The sequence below is a fragment of the Chaetura pelagica genome, unplaced genomic scaffold (assembly GCF_000747805.2).
Source record: "Chaetura pelagica isolate M959 unplaced genomic scaffold, ChaPel_1.0 scaffold115, whole genome shotgun sequence".
Taxonomy (NCBI): domain Eukaryota; kingdom Metazoa; phylum Chordata; class Aves; order Apodiformes; family Apodidae; genus Chaetura; species Chaetura pelagica.
Window position 1 is genome coordinate 1,867,158 of NW_009953761.1, and position 25,409 is coordinate 1,892,566.

A 25,409-nucleotide genomic window follows, 5' to 3' on the forward strand; every position below is an offset into this window, starting at 1 on the left:
GTTTGTTTGTTTGTTTTGTTGACTTGGACTAAACCAAAGTATATGCACTAGGTAAAAAACAGCCAGAAGTTGGTATCCTGTTCTCCCTTTCCCTCCTCCACTGGAGATTTGACATCCTCATTTTTATTTTAACTTTGCCTGTATTTCAATAACACGGAAAAAAACCACAGCAATTGGTCTGTAACTAAGTACTGTTTTAACCCAAATGACTCTTATGCTGCTCTTTGGAAAACATAGCAAAACTTTCCCTGGCTATAAGTGTAGTGTCACCTCTACCCCTTTCATAAACCAATTAATTTTTGCTGTATTTCGTATGCTGTCCTGCTGAGCTCCTGAATAATGACCTTGGTCAAATATCAGAAGAGTGGCCCCCACCTGCCCTCCCGTACTCTGACCCTTTTCCAGCCAAAAAGCAGAAGCAGATAAAGGCAAAGTATTCATGGCACGAAGGCTAGATTTGATATTGTGATTTGTTATACTTGTGCAAACACACAGAGGCCCATGCTTTCATTGTCATGTGATTCCTAACTTCAAAAAAACCAAAACCAACCAAACACTGTAGTTGTCTGAGTACATCTGATCTGCCCTCTAGTGCTGTGAGGTGTCTGAGATGCACTGATGTTTTTTGGGAGGGAAAAGATATAGTCTTGCAACTCACTATTACAGCCAATTTTTTTCAACAACAAAGGGAGGGGAGTTTAAAAAGTACTTAATATTTTTTCTTTATGAACTTGAGAGAAATATGATCTTAATATCTGAAACAGCCAAGAAAAACTGCTAAAAAAAATTTTAAAAATGAATAAACTGTACAGCAGCTTGTTAAAGGCAGTTTGACTTAAATGGTAATTGCTACTACTTGGTCGAATAAAAAAAAGTATCTGAAAAAAATCACTGGTGTGGAGTGTTATGCCATAAGCAAAATGGGTTGTCACAACTTCTTTTAAGTAACTATTGCAGTTGTGCCACAAATGCCAGAGGAGCATGTCTGCTTTCTTAGCTCATGCCTTTGAGGGTCTGGGATTTGATGGTGAGGTGAAAAACAGTCTCATGGCACCAGCGTGTGCTGGCTGGAAGGGAAAGGATCATATTAAATGGCAGCATTAAAGTTCACATCTCTTTCTTTACTAAAGTAATCTCATAAATTAATCCACATCCTTCTAGAGTAAGTCTTCAAGGAGAAAGAGGTAATTGGATATAAATACTTTCTTTCTTAAACCCTGAATTACAGTGATACAGCAGCAAGCAGATTTTTGCACTTTGATCTCTGTGTATGATTTTCATTCCCCTTTATAGCCTTAGTTTTGGGTCTTATTTTCTCATTGCTTTTCCACAGCCAACTGTACTCTCTCTGCTTCATAGGCCTCTAGCCACCCCCTGTGGCCCTTTCTTCTTTCAAGAGGCTCAGCCTTCACCCTCATTATTCTTTGTTTTCTGCTCTTCTCCTTGGGCCTTCCCAGTGATGAAGTCAAATGAAATATTTGTGCCCACATGTGCATATAAAACCCTGCCAAGTGCTGCAGAGAGACGTGAGCTTTCTCTGATACATGGAGCCAACTTCTACTTAGTGCATTTCTGGTAAACCTGCACCCCTGTGGCTTGACTTCTGCTTAGTGGGAGCAGTTTAACCTTGTAGCCAGACAATAAAACGTGCAGATAAAACCTTTTGTTTTGTGCAAGTGGAGCTGACGTATTTTCATCACTCTTTTGATCACCTCAAGTCTCTAATACACTCTGAACCCTGTCCTGTGTCTTTGCTGTCACCTTAGATTGATAGCTCCCTGAGACAGCAACCGCATTTTGTATTAAGTCTAGCAAAGCAGGGTCTTTGTCCTGATTCACTGAGTCACACGTTAGGCATGACAGCAAGACAAACATGGCCAAGTAATTCCTGATGCCTGACATACACAAGGCTGGCAAGGAAACAGAGGCTCGGGCTGAGAGCAAGTCACCTGAGTCCATCACAAACAACATGATTTTGCGTGCTTCTTGGACAACTTTTGGGTGGACTGCCTAAATCTATGAGGTGCTTGATGCCCTCAGTGGATGGAGTGGGACAGTTAACACCAGTGCTCTTCTCACTAGGCAATGGTCTTCCTGTGTGCTTGAGCAAGCTGTGGACGTCTACTGCATGGAACATTTTGATTCAAGGAAGTGATTTGATTTGAAACAGCTGAGATTTGAAGTCAGCAGTCTAGAGTGAGACTTAAATAAGAAAAGTGAAAGCTATACTAAAATTTTCTGTCAATGTTATCCTTAACGTTTGCAGCCAACTGTAGATATGACAAGTATTTATAGATTATTTACCAACAATTCCTGAAGAACTTAATAAAAATAAATACTGGTTTTGGTATGAACTTACTTGCTGCAACAGCAGACTACTGACCTTGCTGATGAAAGAACTCCCTTTTAGTCCTGGTTTTTGGTAAACAGAAAACATGAAAAAGTGTTTTATTTCATTTTAGTGGTGGCGCATATGTCTTGATGACTCCAAATGAAACCAGAAGAAACCAGTTAAAGCGAAGTAAGTTGAGTTGTCTAATATGGTAATACGTTATTTCTACTTGAGTAAGTTTAGGGTTCTGTGCCATTTATTGCTCTTGCAACTTTTATCCTTGTTTTTACAATGCTTTTATATGTGCAACTGCCACAGGAAAGTCAGTGGATTCCCCATCATTGTATAGGCTTTTCTTAAGACTAACTTCTCATCTGACTAAACTTCATGCAGAGTAAATCTTGTTCAGGAAAAGGTTTTGGTAATTTGGGTGCTGGAGCTCTTCAAGATGACTTCTACAAGAGGCAGCTGGAATTAGCTCAATTCCACTTTTACAGGATTGAATTCAGAGTGGAGAACTGAACTTTGAACACTCATTAGGAGGAAGAATAAGAAAAAGAAAATAAATATTTTTAACAATCATCTAGAGATTACAGCAACTGGAACCACTATTGGTTCTTCAGTCTCCATTTAAGGATTGTAGGTGGCTCTTTTAATGAAGCTGGGAAAAATAATCCTAGATGGAAAATATCTGTGGATTTAAGTTGACTTTTCCTTGGTTTTGAATCTTGCTGGTGAAAGTAGCTAAGCAGAAACAACTTCAACCATTACCAGAAAGATGAGGCACGTGTTAAAAAGCTTCCACGGGCAAAGGTGCAGCATGAGTCAGTCTGTCATGAAAGAAAACTGGTATGCAGAAATGACCAAGCACTGGTATTTGTGCAAGATAAGAAAGCTGAAGGAGTGTCAGTCAACACTCCTCACATTTTGAGCCCTAATGGAAACATTATAATTCAATCCTTTCTTCTCAAACATTTTGAGTTTGGCCAAAATTCTTCACCAGCAGGCTGACATAGAGTTGGGTTTCCTTTGGTTGCAAGAAAGAAAATGGACTTCTGAACCAAACCATAGTCTTCTGGAAGGAGAAATAAAAACAGATTATCCTAGAGCCGACACTAACAGCAAAGTTGCTGCTGTTCTAATAAACACCTGGTTTCACTTTATGCCACCAGCATGAAAGGTCTGAAACGTGCCAATTATTACTGCCTTGGATACTGGCAGAAACCGGGCCTCACCAAATCCAGTCTCTACCTAAATGCTTGTTTAAAAGGTGAAGTAACAAGCAGGTGCCTCTTCTGAGCCTCTTTAGAGAATGACATACGAACTGTCTTTCTCTTGTTAGAGGAGGTGAGTGTCTGTTAGCTATAGTCTGCCATTAAAAAATGCCATTTCACTAAGAGTGAAATTAGCCTTTATACTCTAAAACATAGCTTCTCTTTTCATAGGCTTTGTGGGTCTTGCTATTTAAAGGAATTGTTGTGTTTTTTCCTTTGTCAGTCAATTCAAGGGAAAAATTTGATCAACCAGCCATCTTAGAGCATATGGTTGGTGCCCTGGATGTATTCACTGACTACACTGGGAACATGTCACCTGTCTTGCATGTGGACATCTATGTTGAAGCATCTTAATTTAAAGCTGAATCATGCATTCCTCCTGTTTTCATTTAAGGAACCTGTAACCGAGACGCAAAATTACTTATTCTTCATGTTCCTGCTGGGGAGCATTACACCACAAGCATTTCCCTCCATGCAGCAATAACATCTTAATGATAACAACTTTTGCCTTACCTGCAGGAGTAAGTACTGTGGCATTTACCTACAGGTTCCCAGGGATTTAAAAGCAGTCTATTAGCAGTCCCTCAGCTGTTGTCTGTTTTGTTTTTGCTTTTGAGTTTGAGTCTTAGGGTTTGCTTACCATACAGTCTTGAGTTTGGCAAAACGTTTGCCTTGTTAGTTGATCATTGCATTGACTATGTAACCTGGCAGGCATTTGCACCCCTTGAGAACAAGTTTGTCTGTTACTGGACAGGTCTTCAGGGTTACATACAATTAGTGATACTGCCTGCTTTTAGTACTGTCTCTAACTTCCATATGTTTCTTTCTTTTTGTACCTGCTTAGTTGCTAAGAAAGAGCTAGATGACCTGGAACGGTGGAGGGAAGAGCATAAGCCAGGGCCAATTAAGATGGTTCCACAGGTACTGGGTAAGACATGTAAATCAGCTACTATGACTTGCAAAATTTCATTTGAGACATTTTTCACTTTTTTTCACATGCTACTTATTGAAGAGATTCAATGTCAGTAAGGGTTAACATGAGCCTACTGGATCTGTTCTGTGCTTTTTATGGTCATAGCCATGACGATGTTTCTGAAAAAAGTCAGCATAGATTGTCGCTCAAGAAAAAGAACAAGAGGGAAGGGCTTCAAGCTGCAACAAGGTAAGTTTAGACTGGACATTAGGATTTTTTTTTTTCACAGAAAGAGTGGTCAGACACTGGAATAGGCTGCCAGGGAGGTGGTTGAGTCACCATCCCTGGATGTGTTTAAAGGTCATTTGGATGTGGTGTTGGTGGATATGGTTTAGGGGAGAACTTTGTAGAGTAGGGATGATGGTTGGACTCGGTATTCCCAAGGGTCTTTTCCAACCTGAATAGTTCTATGATTCTGTGAAATCTGTCCAGACCAGTGTAGAAAATCTATGCTAACATTTGGTAAGAAAGAGGTAGACGTGCTGGAGGGAAGGATGCCATCCACAGGGACATTCACAGATGTGAAAGGTGGGCCTGTGCAAACCACATGAAGTTCGACAAGGCCAAGTGTGAGGTCCTGGACATTGGTTGGGACAATCCCAGGCACAGATACAGGCTTGATGGGGCATGGATTGAGAACAACACTAAGAAAAGGACTTAGGGGTGTTGGTTGATAAGAAGCTCAACATGAGCTGTTATTGTGCGATTGCAGCCCAGAAAGCCACCTGTGTCTGGGGCTGCATCAAAAGAAGCATGACCACCAGGTCAAGGGAGGTGATTCTCCCTTGCTACTCCACTCTCATGAGAGCCCACCTGGAGTACTGTGTCCGGATCTAGGGTTCCCAACACAGGAAGGATATAGAGCTGTTGGAGCAAGCCCAGAGCAGGGCCATGAAGATGATCAGAGGGCTGAAGCACCTCTCCTATGAAGACAGGCTGAGAGAGTTGGAGTTGTTCAGCCTGAATAAGAGAAGTCTTTAGGGAAGACCTTATACAAACCTTCCAGCACCTGAAGGGGGTCTATAGGAAAGCTGGGGAAGGACCTTTTACAAGGCCGTGTAGTGACAGGACAAGGGGGATTGGTTTCAAAATGAAAGTAAGTAGATTTGATTTAGAGATTAGGAATTCTTTCCTGTGAGGGTCATGAGACATTGGAAAAGGTTGCTCAGAGAAGTTGTGAATGCCCCCTTCATGGAAATGTTCAAGGCCAGGTTGTGGGAGGGGTTTGAGCAACCTGACTTAGTGGGACGTGTCCCTGCCCATGGCAGGGGAATTCTATGATTACTCCTTCTGCTGGTGGCATTTCTGTGGTTGATGTCTCTGAAGGGATGCACACTTGACATTAGCATGCAGATGGACAGCATGTGTCAGAGACCCTCCCTGCTGTTACCCATAAGAAAACTCTTCTATTTTAGGGGCCAGTATGTGTGTTTTCTGGATGTCTGGCTTCTGAAGAGGTTGAAGTGATCCCAGCCGCTTCAGACATTTGCAGGCTAAATGTGCATGAAACTCTGTATTATCCATTTTATAAAAATAACAACAAGGTAGGTAGATGAAAAACAGGATAAAAAGCTACTAGAATTTAGGTCATGCTGAATTGAACTGATGTGTTTGATAATATAGCCAACTTTTTTTCTAGACAAGTGAGAGGAACAGTAGTGGGTCTCTTCGACTGTAACCACTATAAAACACTTAATGTAGTGCTATTTGGGAGTAATTTTCTAGAAGAATTAAAAGATCATAAAGAACCTCAAACCCTCCTCCCCCAGTCCTGTACAGAGAATAGGGCTGCAGATTGTGCTAAAGTTGGAGTAAGGTCAGTAGAACTGCTTTTCAAGTACTAGTTTTCAACCTATCTGATTTTAGAATCTTTCCTTAATGTCTTTGGCACAGAAAGTAGTAGAGAGCTGACAAAACTTGCTGACAAGAAAAAGCTTGAAAGCATCATCTATGCAGAACATGATGAGGATACTGCACAGCAAAAATGTGGTGACCTTGAGGACCACACTAATAGAAATGGGACAAAATTCATTCTGACAAAATTAATAGCTATAATGATACCTTTATTAGTTTTTTTAAAACTTGAACACCTATTCCTTCTCTTGGCTGTCATAGGAGAATTTGAGGTTGTCTTCTTGACCTGGGAACTAAGTTCTTTCTTTGCCGTGCTATACAAGATAAGTTTGGGGTGGTTTACTCTGTATGAAAATAGATATCAGGTGGAAGATAGAGGAATTTGAACTGACTACAACACCAGATTTGTTTCTGGGGTCAGGGTGATACTGGACTCACATGATTTCAACTCTGTAATACTTGACTAGCAAACTTTCAGGTATCTTAGAGAGATAAGAACAGTGAGATGGGATGTAAGTTCCGCCTTCCTCCATAGCAATGAGTGGAGCAACAGATCATGCCTGGTAAATGCAATGGCCTCTTGATTGTATTATATAAAGCCAGTCTACTTGTTTAATAGAAATGTTATTGTCCAGTATAGCTGTCTCACATGTCAGGCATCTCGAGTAGCACAGATCAGTCTGACGTTTTTTTGTAGAGTTAATGGTCACATAGTGGGAAACTTCTCAGAAAATCACTAGTTGAAAATACAACCCTCATCCTCAGAATGGTGTGGGGACCGCTGTTGTTTTTTTGCAACACCTGAGATAATGAATTATTTGCTTTCCCAAAGCAAGAAAACTCTTTGGAAAACAGTAAAGCAGAACAGTACGATCAAAACCACTCTGTCCATCCCTTAAGACCTATTATCACTATCTCTATGTGCTTTGTCTTTTTGAGTTGTTTTTTTTGTGTGTGTATGTGTTTTGTCTTGGGGTTTTGTTTGGTGTTTGTTTGCGATATATTTTATTTTATTTTCAATTGAAAGCTGAACATTATGGCCAGAGCTTTAGATGTTCTCAAAAGAGAGCCTCTGCCTTTGGAAGGGGCATCTTCTGCTACTTGGGTATGAATAAGAGGTCTGTGGGAAAAGGCTTGAATTTCCATTTCAGAAAGGGGGTTCTTCCTCAAGCCCTAGGACAATACTTATAAGACATTCAAATGTAGCATCCTATTAGAGCTGGAAGAGACTCCAAGATCTTAAATTTGATAAAAGAGAAACTTTTTGGCAATAAAATTTATTACCCTGTGTGTGACAAACTGAGCAAAGGTGAGGAGACCTGGATCTGAAAATGAAGACTACTCTGCAAAGCGTGACTGATTTTTTCTGAAAATTAAATAGTTGCTCAGTAAACTGATCATATACTGTGGGACATATTTGCTGCTAGAGTGGATGATACAGTGGATGCTCTGTAAATAACAAGCTACTGCCTTTGACGGATGGGTAAAATGATCAAAAAGGTCTCCTGTCTGTTCTTTTTAGTGTCAGACACCTGCTGTAATTATGAAAAATTTCTTGTATATACATACATCCAATCTGTTATTGCTCTGTTCTGAAATGATTGGCATTTGAACTTAAAATGTTCATGCAAAATGCAATTTATATTTTTTTCCTTTTTTAAGGTGGAAAAGAATCAGAAGCTCAAGCAAGGCAAAACCAGCAAATGATGCTCATGCAATCTAAATACCAGAAAAAGGTAAGGAAGAATAAATTTCTTTGGTAATTTTAAGTACTCAAAAAAGAGCATGTCATTAAGTGTTTCATAGCAGCTCACAGCTGCTTGATGAAAGAAAGTCATGAAACCTGGAGGAAGCAGCAGAAAACTAGAAACAAATGTTCTGCACCAAAGAGAATGAGAAATCTGACTATAAATATGTAGCAACCCATGTCACAGATCATATCTAAAATGATAACCAGTACAGTTGTAAAGCTACTTATATGCCTCACTGTATCTTCAGGCATGCTGCCTACACTTCTAATTGATCAATGTGCCAACCCATCCATTGCTTATGTAGAAATGTTGTTGCTGTTATAAAAGGTACAAATGCTTTTAAGTTATCAATCAGCTGTGTGTTTCCTTATGTGGATTCCCATTTGTCAGTCCTAGATTTCTCAGCCTTCCTAAAGCAAATATTGGAGTAGCTGGTGCACAGCCTGCTTTATTCAGGGTCCCATTTAATGAAAAAATTCTGGAAACTTTCCTCAAGCACACTTGAGGTTTGAAAGATGTGCAATACAGGAGTCTAGGTACTTTATGTGTTCTTTGTAAAATAATTTTCTATGCTTACATCATACAGCACAAGAAAGAAGAATATGTAAAAGCAAAGAAGGCAGCTGAAGAAGCTGAAATCCTGAAAAAGAAAGCAATTCAGAGAGAGAAGGTAAATATTATTCCTGTGTAGTTGGAGTCATATAACAAAGTTCATGTCTTGATGCTTGATTTTGCTGAACTACATGAAACAGGCTAAATGAAATATTAACCCCAGATTGCATCAGGCGGTTAGGAAATCTAGTCCTCCTTCTCTTAGTAGCTGACTGAAGCATATCTGATCTAGTGTTCTTTGGGGACTGGGTGTTCCTTTGGCTCTTCAGAAACTCCAGCCTTTTGGTTCCATCCATCTTGAAGACTTAGCAGAGGAAAAGTGAAGACACTAGGGTCAGGATTAATGTGGTGAATGGTGATACTGGTTATAGAGTTCATTTTGTCGTGAGCTTTCTCTTTAAGACCTAATTATGGCAAATGGCACAAAGACCTGATAAAAATCCATAATTGCCTGCTGTACACGTGGGAAGAATAAAAAAAATCCAGCCTGTCATGGTGGAAAAGGCAGTGTAGTTTGTCTGCATGTTGCTGAGTACCCCCTGAAATTCAGATGCCTCTCCAGCCTCCCTGTGGGGGGACCACAACCAGATGCATTGCTAGTATGTAAGATTGCATCCCCTTCTAGTATTTCCCACATATTGACACCAACAACAGCTTGCTTTTGAATCTTCAATTTTATTTTGCATTTGTTTGGGTTTTTTCTAGTGATTCTCACAAAACACTTTCTCATCCTGTATGCTGCATGAACCTTTGTAAAAGTCTGTTCATGTCTCCTTGGTGGAAATCAAGCGACACTCACTTGAGAGTATGACATGGAATTTAAATGAAAAAAAGGAAATATGAGGAGTGTGATACTGATGTGCACAGTAGTAATGAGAGAAAGGGAGATCAGAGGTTTGCAAGTTTTGTCTCCAAAAACAGTAAAAAATATCCTCTGTGCAGAAGCTGAAAGCTGAGAGTTAATTTAAAAATCATCACTACTGGATGGCATACAACAACATTCATAAACAAAAATAGCTTTAATTGCTTCTAGGTAAGGGTTAGTCTGTTCTCAGTCTTCCCTGGTTAGCTTCATCACTCTTTGGGGATAAGGCCATACACAGTATCTCAGAGGTGTATTAAATATTATGGTATGAAAATGTTATTAACAGTTGCCAGCTCATGTATAGCTCCAGAAGCAGTGATAATAAGGGGTAAAAAAGGATTAAATATATTTTATTCACCTATTAAATATATGTTGTTTGCCCATGGGCACTGGACAAGAGAAATGTTGCAAGACTGCTATAATTTATAGTTACACCTAGAAAATATATTGACGTTTTGTTCTCATGCTTCTTAATTTCCTTACCTTGACTCACACAGTTTATAAAATCTTTATAGATGTTGCAGATAGTAAAACTGTAACTATCAGTTTCTTCTAAAGGAGAATGCAACATCATGGCAAACATCTTTGCCAAACAGACTGTTTGATTTTAATAAATAAACATATACCCACAAAGCAAACAAACAAAACAAAGGAGCATGAGAAGGACTCTCAATTTGCATTTGTTTATTCAAGTTTGTCTTCCACAATAGTGATTGAGCTGATGACGATTTCTTCTTGGAAGATATTTATACATTAAAAATTCCACTCTGTGTTGGAATGCATGCTGGAAGGCCACTGGAAAGTGTTAACTTGGCTGTCTCACCCTGCCTGCAGGTGAAAGGCTGCTGAGAACTAGGAATGACAGGAATGAGGTCCTAAAGAACTGGTACTGTAGAGCCAATATTGGGCCCTGGTTACCATAGGAGGAGAACATTCTGTAGACAACTGCACCTGCAGGGCAACACCTGAAAGCGTGTTTTTCTGCAAATTTACAAGCCTTCTTTTCTTGGTGGCCAGCCTTTCTTTTGAGCAAGGTTATTTCCCATTCAGTAAAAACCAAATAGTCTGATAGTCTACAAGGAGAGAATGGCTAGCTGGCTTTATCATCAGGGGCCCTGAGACTTTCACAGCTGGAGAAGTACTTTGCCAACAAGTGTGAGTGGTGAAGCTCTACAGACTAATGCACAATGTCTAGAATGGGTTCCTGCATTCAGATCAGGTCTTCCTGGTTGATGGGCCAAGGCCAATGCAAGAAATTCAACAAGACCAAGTGCAGGGTCCTGCACTTTGGCCACAATAACCCCGGGCAGCACTACAGACTGGGGGAAGAGTGGCTGGAGAGCAGCCCAGCAGAGGGACCTGAGAGTACTGGTTGACGACCAGCTGAACATGAGCCAGCAGTGTGCCCAGGTGGCCTGGAAGGCCAATGGCATTCCGGCTTGTATCAGGAATAGTGTGGCCAGCAGGAGCAGGGATGTGATTCTCCCCCTGTACACAACACTGGTGAGGCCTCATCTCGAGTCCTGTGTCCAGTTCTGGGCCCTTCACTTCAAGAAGGATATTGAGGTGCTGGAGCAGGTCCAGAAGAGAACAACAAGGCTGGTGAAAGGACTAGATGGAAAGTCTTATGGGGATAATACTTTCCTGAGGGAGCTGGAATTGTTGAGCCTGCAGAAGAGGAGACTCAGAGGGGACCTTATCACTCTCTTCAACTACCTGAAAGGAGGTTGATGTCAGGTGGGGGCTGGGCTCTTTTTCCAGGCAACTAGTGACAGAATGAGAGGGCACAGCCTCAAGCTGTGCCAGGGGAGGTTTAGGTTGGATATTAGGAAGGACTTCCTCATGGAGAGGGTGATCAGACATTGGAATGGACTTCCCAGGGAGGTGGTGGAGGCACCGTCCGTGGATGTGTTCAAGGAAAGGCTGGATGTGGCACTTAGTGCCATGCTTTAGCCAATGTGGTGGTGTTGGTCATAGGCTGGACTTGATGATCTTAGAGGTCTTTTCCAGCCTTGGTGATTGTATGATTCTGTGTGATTCCTGGATTGTAAGGATGATTTACTGTAAGCCAGAGCTGTTTATCAGCATAGGATCTGTTTCTGTTAATGATTCGTTCTTCTTTTGGAGAGAAAAGCAGTTCTTCTTCAGTTATCTTTGTGACCAAGAGAGAACTGTCTACCAAAGCAGTACCCAAATGTGGAAAGTTTGCCTTAACATCCATAGAAGTCCACCTGCCTTGTCTCTGAGATTCTCAAGTTAACCAAAAAGTTAGATGCTGAAATACCAACGCTCTTTGCATTTACCTTGCCTCTATCCGGCTCCCAGAGAGAAGAAAGGTGGATCCTCATTTTGTGTTCCACGGGACCAGTTTGTGTGAGCTGGTACTTGGGTCTACATGTGTAGCAATCAATGGGATTTGGGATTGATGCTTTACATGTCAGACAGTTTGTCCTAGGACTGCTTTGATTTGTTCATGGGATAACCCTAGGCTGCATGAGTTTGGATTGTCTTCTAGACTAATAATCTCATGAGTGCTTGCTAAGGTAACCTCGGGGAGACTTTGTAGCATTAGCAGGGGAGTATCTATTTCTGTACTTGTCCCTGGTGCTGAGATTCATGTCTGATCTGCAAAAAGTGTGGGAGAACAGGGGAAGCAGCATTATTATTATTTGCTCATTAGTAGCAGGCATCTGCAGTTTGGTATCTTTTGTGCAGCCTTTCACAGGTTTTGCTCAGACTGAAGCATAACTTCCTTTGAGTCTATTGGATGAAAGGGCTGTCAAAGTCCCTGAGAAAATAAACAAGTGGCTGATAGTTGGCTTCTTGTTTTTTTAAACTTTCTGCATTTGTGCTGTACACAGAACAGCAAAACTTCAGTACAGTGAATATTTCTGGTTCCTATCATTCAGCCTCTCTTCCTGTTATCCTACCTTTAGCCATTCCTTGAATATTCTAAATCTTGGCTAAATATTAGAAGATTAAAAAGGTTCAGTGTAATTCTACTGTGTGTAACTTTGTTTTGCTCTCACATTGCATAGTAACAGTCCTGCCATCTTTAGAAACTGTTCCATTTAGAATAAGCTGTAATTTCATTTTATTCTTTATCAAATCATCTGTTCTTTAATTTGACTGTTCATCAGCATGAATGGCCTTTTTTGGGGGAATTTGTTAAAACCAGGCACTTTACAGACCTTCTGTTAATGCTTTTCAACATGTTTACCTTCAATATCACAGCTGTTCCACTCTTGGCTTTGTTTTTGAAGACAGTGCCAAATGTGGAGTGCTTTGGCAATGTCTGTTGATAGGTTGTCATGAGTCAGAGAGTGTTCCAGTCCCATTGCCTGTCATGTACATGCATCCTAAGCAGAGGTTCCAGGGTAATCTCCAGAGTAGAAAGCAGTTACACCAGGCACCAGTAAATAATTTCAATATGCACAAGTTTTCTTCAGGCACCATTCTGGTAGCAGAATAGGGCATTTCCTTCTTTTTATCTAGTGTGAGATGGGGGTGATATTGAAAGTTTGTATGGAGCAAGATAATATCACTGTGTTGCAGTAGCTAGGAGTTAGACCATAATAACTCTGGTGAGCTGTGGATTTGATTTGCATTTGAACTTTTAGGAGTGTTTTGATTTGATGGTGGATTCCATGTCAAATGCTTTTCAGAGGTGAAGGTGTCAGTTTTCAGTGTTGAGCCATGGCAGGGAAAAGCCTGGGAGATATCAGTGATGCCATGAGGGTATCAGCATCACCTCTGACAATAATAGATCCCATCAGCTTTCCTTTCTTTCCCAGTGAATTGTTAAGTTGCACAGATGGGTGAAAGTCTTTTGCATAAAATTTCATGTCTCTGGATGGAGAGATGGGAGCATACAAGATATCCCATGAACACTACAAAAATTTACCTATACTGCAGGGTGATACTCCTTACTTTAGTTTGATTATTTTTTTATATTACATCAGTACTTCATACATTCTACCACTGTCTCAGTATGTCAAATGACTCGACAATGGGAAACCTTTTTCAGAGATCTGTCTTCCTTCATTTGTTTATTTTTCCATTGCCTCTTTGCAAATACAGCCTCTAAGTCATTTGCCTTCCAACGGTTTATATCACTGTTACACAACTCTTTTCCTATCTGCAGACATCTGACAGGATTTTTTTTTTCTTAATCCAATGCCTGCCGAGGATGAATTTGCTCTTGTTTTGCAGGTGTCTTTCAGGCAGTCGTTCTTTTTCCAATTAAAAAATACCACTCTGAAATCCCTGAAGGCAAAGTAATTGAGTAACTGCCAGTAGAACTGTAATTTTTAAAAATGTTATTGATTGCAGGACAGGAAGAAAATGATGGGGGGCAGGGATTACAGCCCTGTTCTTAACACCGCTTTTCCCTTTACACGCACACACATGCACACACACACACACACACCCTGTTTTACCTGGCCTTGCACAGTACCTTCACCCAGATACCGTGTCCTTTCCCTGATTTGAGGCTTGGACCAAATGGGCCCTTCCCACCTATGGCTCCCTTCTCACCTCTGCAAGGTATTGTATGAAATTGCCAGGGCGCTTTGTTCAGAGCAATGTCTGGTTAGTGTGTTACTAAACAATTACTTTTTTTCTTTTTGAGGTTGAGCTATGAGTGGAGCAACAGTCCAAGTTTGCAGTTTGCTCAACACACTTGTGGTTGTCAACCTTGGGTGGGAGCTCTTGTTGGAGCATCCCCCTCCCCCAGTTGCAGTGTTAGAGCCTGTGCCCAAAATATAATAGGGCTGAAATCCCAGTTTGACAAGTCTGATTTGTGCTTTTAATACACTGAACTGACTGTTCCTTCCACTGGACCTACCTACAGCTTGTGCATCAAAAAAATTTGTCTGCCCTCCTTTTTATTGGAATTTTGTTTGACCTATGTATTGCTGCTACAGCAAGTTCTCTAGTTTCTGCTTCATTTTGACATTTTATTCTACTTCAGTCTGGGGAGTGGGGTAGCTTAGATGACCCTTCCACTGGAAATTATGGGAAATTTTATATTAAGGGACTTTATCACCTCTGTGGTATCCAGATTTCCGGAGGAATTTTGTGTGCCCAGGCTTTGGTTGACTCCTTCACAGGACATGGTATCTGAGACAGAGTAGTTCTGGTGAAGTATAAATGTCTCACACCTTCATCTGTCTTAGCGTATATTCAGCTGACCAGTACCTAATGCTCCTGAAGGCCACAGGTTTACATGCAGAGCTACATGTACTCCTATCACTGTGCTTTCAATGCTACAAAACTGTAATTTGCTTTGGTGCCATGGTTCACATCCTCTACCTTCTTACTAGAACTAACGTTCCACCAGTTACACTGAAAGATGCCCCAGCAGTTCTGTGGCATGAGAACTGTGATGGCTCACGAGGGCCTTTTTGTGAGCCTAGGTGGGTCTGCCAGGAGCACAGGGTGGTTTTCTATTTTAGACTGGTCTCTTTACGAGTTTATGAGGAGCTATTTGGTCATGTCTGAACACTTGAATTTGGGATTGGGTCACTTCTGTACCCAACTGTTACTATACTTATTTTGAAATACAAAATATTGAAGTACTTGAGATGAAGTAATCAGTATTGTTTCTGGCTTGCTGGAAATCTCAAGTATGTTTTCCTGTTTTTAATGCTGTAGGCAGAGAGACTTGAAGTTAAAAAAAGGCAACAAGAAATGCAAAGAAGAGAGATGTTCTTTGAGGATCAAAATTAGTAAGTAAAGTTTGAAACTTATTACTTAAAATTCCTCATCTGCCTCTGTTTTGGTTTTGGGGGATTATTTTTGTTGGTTGGTCATTGATTTTGTCTCTTTTGGGGCTCAGGAAACGTTTTCCTTCTGCTGTTGGTTTTTTCACTTTTTGACAAGTGAACACAGGAGGTTCCCTCCGAACATCAGGAAACACTTTTTTCTGTGATGGCGACTGAGCACTGGCACAAGTTGCCCAGGGAGGTTGCGGAGTCTGTGCAGATATTCAAGAGCCAATCAGGTCATGAACAATTGGCTCTAGAAGGTCCTTCTTGAGCAGTAGGGTTGGACCAGATGACCTCCAGCAGTTCCATCCAACCTCAGCCACTCTGTGATTCTGTGAAATTCCAAGCCTCCTCCATACCTTACTCTGTGAGCAATTTGGTTCAGTAGATGTCTCTTAGCTTCTCAAAACATGCACTTTGAAATGAAAACTGTGAATGATAGGATGACTTTGTGATTTCTTTCTCTAACTGAACCAGTATGTGATCATTCAATCCAAGACTAATTATAGAAATCAGATCTGAATTACATCTCCACTCATTTATTTTAGTGACTAGCAAAAAAATCTAACCTACATGGAAATAATGAGGACTTTCTGTATTTAGCATTGCAGCTTAAATGTAGAGATCTGCTGTGAAGACCTGTTTCCCAAGACTGCTTTTTTAATGTTAGATTTAGATATGGCTTAAATCCTGACATAATTCATTCAATTGGCAGTGAAGTTCCTGCCTTGCCAGCTAACACTGCCCTATTAATTTCTTTTTAACTGATCCAAACCAGTTCTATCACATAATTAACACACAATGCTGTTTAGTCACCTTTACCTTTTTTATCTTTGGCTCTTGAAATTACTCACCTGTGTTCTCAGCAAGATTGATTGCTCTTTCTTCCTCTATGACCTTTAAAGGAGTCACTTTTGTCCCATTCTAGTAACTCCAGTTCCTTCATCATTTGCCCAGTCTCTGCTCCCTAATGTATAGACATTTTAGTGCTTTCTTACTGATCTCAGCCTTTCTTGTCTTCTTCCTTTTATTACTTCACATTCGGCATTAGGTACAGCTCTTTCCTTAAATATGTTGCCAACATTTAGATATTGGTATTTTGCCTGCTCCATTAAAAGTAAGCTTAGTCCTGTCAAGCAGACTCCCTGAAACACCTTAATGGGAGTAGTTAGTTGGTCCCCAGGTGTTGCAGGAACTCAGACTACCTGAGCCCTGGGAAGGAGACTGACTAGTGGATATCCTGTCCACTGATTTAGGAGAACCTTGGGAGCATTCAGCTGGTGTCATCTTAGAAAACTAAACTGGCTGATGCAACTGAAGGTAAAGATGGACTGTTGAGCTCCATTGCTCAAGCTTATATTCAACTGCCAAAAGATTATTTGTGTGTTCTGTGATGCTGCACCTGGAGGAAGTGAGCTGAAAACCTACCTACAGTGAATGCAATTTTGGTTAACCAAAAACCTTCCATACTGTAGAGACTGACATTAGGGCCTTGCCTGTTCTGAAGGAATCCTCTGATGGGCAGAGGAAAAGGAGTCTAGGGCACTAATGGATTTACCACTGGATGGTGTTGAGGTCATTTTGCTAAGATACATTGGCACTATGGAGCACCACACCAAGTAGTAATGGGAAGATACATGTGATATATCTTGTAAAGTGACTTCATTGAAGTGCTGCTGGTTATTAGGGTCATGTTAGCAGAAAAGTGTTTGGTATTTAAAGCTGCACTTTTGCATATGACACAAAATATGAGTCACTTATTGCTTCTATCAACTAAGAGCCTATGTCTAGAGGCGAAGAGTATGAGGTTGTGCCCTTTCCTTGCTATCTCTGCTGGAGTATTTTGATCTTCTTCTCTGCTTGCTGAGAGAGGGGGGAAAGAAGGTCATGCACTGCATTTAAAGCAGTGACCTCTGCAAAGTCATGGCCTGTGGAGCCATTTCAAAAGATAAGCTGCCTTGTTATTCTCTCTTCTGTGAGCACCAGTAGCTGCAGCATCACAGTTTTCCTGAGATCAATGCCCACCAGCAGTCTCATTAGCTGGGAAACCTTTTAAAATTGATCACCACTTCTATCTGTATCTGCCTCCACAGCATACAGCCCAATCAGTACCTCTCTTCTAAGAAGTGCAGCTCCTATTTGATATGGAAAGGCACTGAAGATTCTCATGTCTTTAACATACTCTGACAATAAAGTGTGCGCAGAAGTTTGTGGTTCTGATTAAATTTCTGTCACTGTTAAAAATGGGAACTTCTCAATGAAATCCCCTTTCAAGGGGTGTAACACAAAATAAGCAAATGCCAAAAGGAAAAATCGTCTGCAGCCTTGTCCACTGTCTGGAGGATACAGCAGCATTGCTATGGTTTGTACTAACAGGACAAACACTTGAGGAATTTATTGGCAATAGAACTGTGGTGATTCTGCCTCTTCAGATACCATATCTAAAAAATAAAGAGTATGTGTGCACTTTTCTACCAAAAACTACTTACATATGGAGTCCTTCCTTCTGAGTAATGGTGCTTTGGATGCATTGGCCTGAGGTGGGGATTCTTTTTCTGTCAGAGGCACCTAAAATGATAATGAAAGCTTGAGTAGTCCAGATTTTCTAATTGTTAATCCTTGTGAGGAAAGAACCAAGAGTCCATCTTTCCAAATAGGAATTAGGAAGGTATTAGACGACTGGCTCAGGACTTTTCGGGACAACTCTGTTTATTTATGACAGAAAAAATGTCTTTAAATTGTAATGAGGGCTGGCCACTTCATGACTTGCTTTTCTCCGAGGCTTGCTGTGCAGGCTGTATGAATCTCTGCCTGAACTGTATCATGTCTCACCATAAGGTTTTAGTCCCATGCCCTTGTAAGGTGCTTTTATTTAATTTGGATTCAGCTTCCCAGTAACTGTAGCATCAGATGTGATTCACTGTGTTTCTAATAGCTATCTACCTATTTATATAATGGGAAAAGCAGTCTAGCACATGGAGTTTCTTTTTACTAGTACATCATTGCTGTTGTATCACTTCATCTTTCCCTTTGTTACATATTCATGCCTCTGTTTTTGTGAAGGTTGTACTCCTGTAAAAATTCCTGGCACTGCTGCACTCAAGTACATGCATGCACTCCATATGTTCTGCTCAGAATTTGGAGCAGAATTTGCCAGAGTGCCTTTAAGTGCATATTCCAAACATAATGCAGGAGGTTCAACAAACCAAGCTGATGTACGCTTGCCTGCCAAAGCAGTTTCCTCAAAAGTCATAAAATGCAAGAAAATAAAACTTGAATCAAACCAGATTTTATTTATTTATTTATCTGTTTTTTACAGGATAAATCCTGGTGTCCTTGCCAGTTTTCAGTCCCCTGTGATGTGTGGTTCAAACAGCAGGCTGGTAGCAAATTTTCCTCACAGAAGTGCACATGTAAATCTGACCAGACTTTTAATACAAGCTGTTAGAGAGAATGAAAGAGGGATCACACAAAAGGCTTTTGCAGCCTTGAGACTCTTTTGTTGGCTTCCTTTCAGCACAATGGTCTTCGTTTTGTTCATTTGCTCCTGATTATTTTAAGCGTTGTCAATTATTTAGCTAACAGGCAGAAAACTAGGCTTTTATAGACATCCAAAGGGACTCTCTTGAGTGTAATAATGAAGGCAGTTTATTGAATGCCTGTAAGGTTGCTTTCTAATTGTGAGCATTAATCTGCCCATGCAAGCTGGCTGAAAATACAGAAGCAGATTGCACATGCAGATGGAGCACACAGAATGGAAGATCTATGCAATAGACTTATATAAAACTGCATTTTCCTGAAAACTGGATTTATGCTTATTACTGCAGATAATAAATGAAACTTGATGTCTAAAATAACTTCCAAGGATATTGGATGGGTTAGTGGGAGGAAAGTATAGCCTAGCTGTATTATTTCATCCAGTCAGAAAAACAAAAAAAAGCAAGTGAGTTGACAGGAAAGATTAGTTTTGGGGGTGAGTGGGTAGTGATGAAAACAATTCTGCTGAGAAAGTTGCCTTTTTTAAAAATAAAGAACAACCCCAACCCAAAAAAAGAACCAATTTTTATACTGTCTTGGAGCCTCATACCTAAAATGAAGTAGTACCACATTTTTTGTTCTTATCCCCAAGAACAGGAACACATGCTCAAGAACTTGCAGACAAGAATGCCTGCCAGCCAGATACCACTGTTTTGATCACTATCACTGGATTTCTCTGAGTCCTCCTTAGTATGCTTGTGCTTTACTCCCAGTGAAGTCTGTGAATACTGCATTAAGCTTGGTATGTGGCCACTGGAAGGAGTTATGCTGGAAAGCAACCAAACTAATACCCAGAGGATGGGCCTTTCTTCCCAGCAGAGAGCATTAGGGAAGGAAGAGCCATCAACACCACACAGAAATTTTATGGGTTAATTGTTTCCCATTGTAATTTTTCACCTTTCATCTTCCATCAAAAGATTAATTCCCCACCCACACACACCCCCAAAAATGCATATTCATTCATGCTGATAACTTTGCACATGACTGACATCTGTTTTTTTCTTCTTACCCTAAAGTGGACTCTGTCCTGCAGTTATGGGTTAGATTGAGGTACAGGAAAAGAACCAGAATGTGTGCAGAACTGAGGGTATGTCTGTTGCTGATAGACAGAGGTGTTTTTACTACCTTGCCTGTTTTTGTGGCCCAGCTGTGGTAAATAAGCCAGCTGCTTGCAGCCTTCTGAATTTACTTAAACTTTGTAAAATTTTTGTGGCTGTGATAAATCTTTGCAAAAAGGAGTGGATGTGAGAGGATGCATGGATAATTGCATACCCAGCAAAAGCCATTGGCTCCTCCATTCAGGCTACTTGCAACATTCTTAATGGCTTAATTTTAAAAGATATGCCTTTTGGTGGGATTATTTTCACAAACCATATTATCAGTTCCCCATGTCATTCACAGTTTAGAAGATGGTTGTGATTTGTACGAATCCCAACTACACCTTAATTTGGAGTCTCTTTCTCCATCTCCCGATACAGAATCTATGGGAAACCTGCATAAATGGACAGCAATCTCATATACCTTAGAGTCAACTTCTGGAATTTCTTCTATTTTAACATTTTAAGTTGTCAGGCCACGTGACAGAGGAGCAACAGCAGCCCTAGTAGAGCCAGCTTGGGTTGTGGGTCATAACAAGTGCCTGACCAGGATGAGTATGGCAAATGCACAAGGCAGACCACTCACCTTCGAAGAATCAAGGGCATTAGCAAAAAGACATGCACCATGGACCTTTCTGAAATGAAGGGCAGCTTTTCCTGTGGGTAGGCTTTGATAGTGCTAACCAGTTGATCTTAATTTCTGTAAAAGGTGAGGAAGTTGTTACACTTAGCCAATTAAATATATTGAAGTGGGGAGGAGTGTAGATATGCCTACTGGTGCTGCAAAAAGATGAGTCTTTAATGAAATTCAGTTTGGGGTTTTGGTTTTGTTTTTGAGAAGGGGAGTCCTGCTGTTCTTTAAAAACCATTGTGAAACATCTGGGCAGATGTGTGAAACTAGGACTGTGTATGCATTATCACAGAATCATAGAGTAGTTTGGGTTGGAACGGACTTTTAAAGGTCATCTGGTTCAACCTCCCTACAATGAGCAGGGACATCTTCAACAGGATCTCATTTCTCAAAGCCCCATCCAGCCTGATCTAAAATGTTTTCAGGCATGGAGCATGTACTGTATCTCTGGGCAACGTGTTCCAGTGCTTCACCACCCTCATTGTAAAGATTTCTTCCTCATACCTAGTCTAAATCTACACTCTTTAAGTTTAAAACCATTAACTACCCCTGTCCAGTCATAGCAGGCCCTGCTAAAAAGTCTGTCCCCATCTTTATTAGACCCCCCCTTTAAGTAATGAAGTATTGAAAGGCTGGTATAAGGTCTTGATGCCTTCTCTTTCCAGACGGAACACCTCTAGCTCTCTCAGCCTCTCCTCTTGGGAGAAGTGTTTCAACCCTCTCATCATTTTTCTGGCCCTCCTCTGAAACCACTCCAACAGGTCCATGTCTTTCCTCTGCTGAGGACTCCAAAGCTGGATGCAATACTCCAGATGCGGTCTCACGAGCATGGAGGGACAGAGTTGCCTATGCACCATTACTTTTTCAGCTGGATTGAAAGAAAACGGTGAAATATCACCTCAGCATTGCTTACTGGCAATGCTTTTGGAAGCTGATGTGTCTATGTCATTCAGCACTAGATGCTATGTTTGTTGTCTTACTGAATAATTATTCTGTTTTGTCTCTGAAATGGTTATAATGATTTACCTGTCTTGAGATTCTTTATTTTTTTATTACTGTTTTTGAATAGCTCTTGGCATACTTGTGGATGTTCATTAAAACAGAATTGTAATGCTGGAGATCCCACAGCTTGAGAAAACAAGGAGTTCAGAAGCTGTCTTGTTTTCAGTGGTAATAAGAGCAGCCATTATCTTTTAAAAATTGTCAAGAGAAATATATAGATGTATGGTTTATGCAGAAGGATTGTGCTTTTTTTTTTTTTTTTTCTTTCCCAAAAGCACTGGCATAAAAGCCAGTATGTTTTCCTATATCCTGACATTTCAAAATACACCAATTAAAACAAAATAATTAACTGCCACTGTTTTCATTGGGAAGCAATAATGAAGGTTACAAGAAGCTGTTTTAATTGATGCATTTTAACTTTAGTCTGTAAAACAGACTTAAAGCCAAGCATTGTAAGTATAGGCAGAAAAATTATTTTCTTTACTTCTTTGTTCTGAGAGGAATTCAGTCTCAAATGAAAAGCTTAGTGAGCAGTGCTGTATGACTCATGGGTGGAGGAAGATGCTGGTGCTTCAGTCCATAACCTTATTCATACTCCTAAGGATTAATCCTTTCCAGGACTGCTTCTTCTGTTCGCCTTGTAGATGTAACAGGAGTTAAGACCAAGTGCCACATGAAATTAAAGCTCTTACTCTTCATAGAATCTTAGACATCAAATCCTGATCATTGTGGGTCTCCAAATCCTTCATAGTTGCCTGCTGGAGTCAGCTGTAGAGATTTCTGCTTTTTGACTGTCAAGACTGGTGACCCTGTTAGAGCACAGGAGCTCCTGTTTAGCCCAGAGGAAATTAGGCTCACTCTGGATTTTATATCCACTGCCTTGTTTCACCCCAATGCACATGCATTTAGTCCCAAACAATATGAAATGTGTGCAGATTCTCTGATCCAAAAGCAGCTTGTGAGTGCAGGGTGCTAACTCCAAATCCCTGAATTGCACTGTTCTCAGTGGAACACCTAACAGATTCATGTTCCTGCATTTTACGTGTCCATGTTGAGCCAGCTTCAAGTATATGCTTTCAAGTAATAGCCATTGGATCGAATCCAGAGGAAGGCCACAAAGATGATCAGAGGGCTGGAGTACCTCTCCTATAACGTTGTTCAGTCTGGAGAAGAGAAGGCTCCAGGGAGACCTTACAGTAGCCTTCCAGTACCTGAAGGGGCAACAGGAAAGCTGGGGAAGGACTTTTTACAATGGCACACAGTGACAGAATGAGGGGAATGGTTTCAAGCTGGAAGAGGGTACATTTATGTGAGACATTAGGAACAAATTCTTTCTGTGAGGGTGGTGAGACACTGGCACAAGTTGCCCATGGAGGTTGTGGATGTCCCATCCCTGGAAGTGTTCAAGGCCAGGTTGGATAAGGCTTGGAGCAATTTGATCTAGTGGGAGGTGTCCCAGCCCGTGCAGGGGGGTTGGAACTAGCTGATTGCTAAGGTCCTTTCCAGCCCAAATCTTGATATGATATTTTATGATTCTATGATGTTCATTCCTGGACAGCAGTGAGGAGTTATTTGGGAAAGTACTATTTGGTAAAGGTCAAAACTGTGCCACAATATGGATGGCTGAGTTCCCATGCTAAGAGTTTTGTCTGGTCCTAATAAATATACTGGTATGGGAGTAGCCTATTTTAATTAGCAGAGCAAAAGGCTTGTTCCCAACAGTGTAATGGAAAACAGGGCTACTGGGAAAGACAAAATACACTCCTAAGATTGCTCCATATTAACCAGTACTTCTGAACAGCCCTCTTCCCTTAAGGGGAATTGCACAACACTGTGCAATTTTGCCTCAACTAAAGACAAACTTGTTTTTTACAATGCTACAAAAGGCTTCAAAGTCTTGCTGCTTGATTAATTAATCTGTTGTAAGGCTGCATAGCGCTAAACATTAAGGGAAATTCCTTGAAATAATAATTTAGATTGCTTATCTGAGATTTAGGGATCTGGTAGAAGGATTTGCGACAATTCAGCAAAGCAGTTTGATGTATGAGAGTCTATGTTTTAGAAGCTTTACAATGACAAAAGAAAGCATAGACACTGCAGGCCCTATATATACAAATGACAATAGCTTTTTGCTTAAGAAATCTTCCTAGGGGATGTGTTATCCAAAATATAGGTTCTCTATCCTCTGTGCCATTCTGTCTCCATAACCTATTGTTCCACCTGTGATGTTTTTCAGCAGTTACATGGTACAATGTCTAGGCTAGATTCCATGGGTGGAATAAAAAGCTATAATTATTTTTATGGAAGTACTAACAATTCTATTTGGATTGGATTTCTTCATAGCAAAACCAATGAATTATTGAACAGATTGGAGTCAGGTTTGCCAACAAGTGATTCCTGTCAGATTGCTAATCATGGCCCAGAATCTACAGCATGGGTAAGCACACAATTTGTCATATTTTTTGTCAGTTTTCCAGGTGCTGTCAATAGTGTGATATTAGAATATCCTAATTGAGCTTAATTGCCTAGACATAACTTCATGAGGACGAAGGAGTCTTTCCGGGTGAATGAGATTGCCTGCATTGACTCTTACACACTGGCAGAGTGTCCTACATAGTGGACTGACTTTATTACTCACAGATCTTGCTCTAATAAATGAGAGACAGATTTATATTCTAAGGTTAGACCAGAATCTTAAATGTGCTCTGTCCCAACCATTGGTGGCAAACTTATTTGAAATCTCAACTAGTTCATGTCAGTGAATGCTTTACTGCATGGAAAATCTAGTTGAAAGGGAAGCTTATTTCTCACTGCATCCTAGAAGTGATTCCACAGGCTGCTTGGGATGAGCCTGGTAAGTATCAATGTAATTAGGAAATAGATAAAGTATTGCTTCACTTTCATTATTCTAATTGCCTCAAAAAGCCTTTCTCACATGTGATTGGTCTCTTCATGTCCAAACCCAGCTTTCCTACTTATGTAAAAACTTGCAGCAAGGAATATTAACCTTGAGACAAAAGTATTTCTTCTTTAAGGAGGTTTATAGTTTGGGGAAGACAGAGAGAAGGCAGCCATGTGGACAGAAATTGTCATTACAAGAAACAGTACTTAGAAACTTGGAAGTTCTCAATCTGGGCAGCCCTCTCCTGTATACAAAGTTACACAGCAAGAGCTGAGTAAACGGAGGGAAAGATTTGCCTCCATATTTTCTTGGAAGCATTGGAAAACTGCAAAACCCTCCCATTATAGAAATTGCTGTAAGTAAAATAGATAGCAGCTCTTTCATGCCTTTAATATATCTTCTTGATTTTCTTTGCACGAAAGGGAAGGTGGTGCTTAAAATAGATTCCTTTCCCCTTTCATTCCTCAGGTCATTCTGTGTCTCTGGAAGCTCTAAAATAATCTTAACCAACTTCTTCCCATCATTGTTTTGCAAAAGGTCAATTGTAGGAGAGTGGCTTTCAGACTGTCGTTTGTAGTCTTGAGTACACAAGCAAGATGAAAGACTGTAGGAAGGGTGACAAGATGTCTTGAAACTACATCTATCTCCCTCTTGAAGTATCCGATGCTCCAGACAGAGGGGGGCTTGTCCCTTGTTAGGAAGCTCTGCAGCTTTTCATATTGTGTGAACATTGAACTTCAAAGACAAGTGATCTTGTGTCCCCAGAGTTGACTTGAATATCAGCATTTTGTTGTGGTTTCTTAATACCTAT

General features: G+C 40.6%; 1 protein-coding gene across 1 annotated transcript in view; it reads left to right on the top strand.

Moving 5' to 3' along the window:
* Positions 1-25,409, top strand: part of EPSTI1 (epithelial stromal interaction 1 (breast)) — a 40,423-nt gene that overhangs the window by 7,567 nt on the left and 7,447 nt on the right. Inside the window, exons 2-7 of the mRNA XM_010000872.1 lie at positions 2,463-2,521; positions 4,451-4,534; positions 8,096-8,169; positions 8,771-8,854; positions 15,317-15,390; positions 24,040-24,133. Coding sequence (XP_009999174.1) covers positions 2,463-2,521; positions 4,451-4,534; positions 8,096-8,169; positions 8,771-8,854; positions 15,317-15,390; positions 24,040-24,133 — 469 coding nt within the window. The remainder of the gene's footprint in view (positions 1-2,462; positions 2,522-4,450; positions 4,535-8,095; positions 8,170-8,770; positions 8,855-15,316; positions 15,391-24,039; positions 24,134-25,409) is intronic.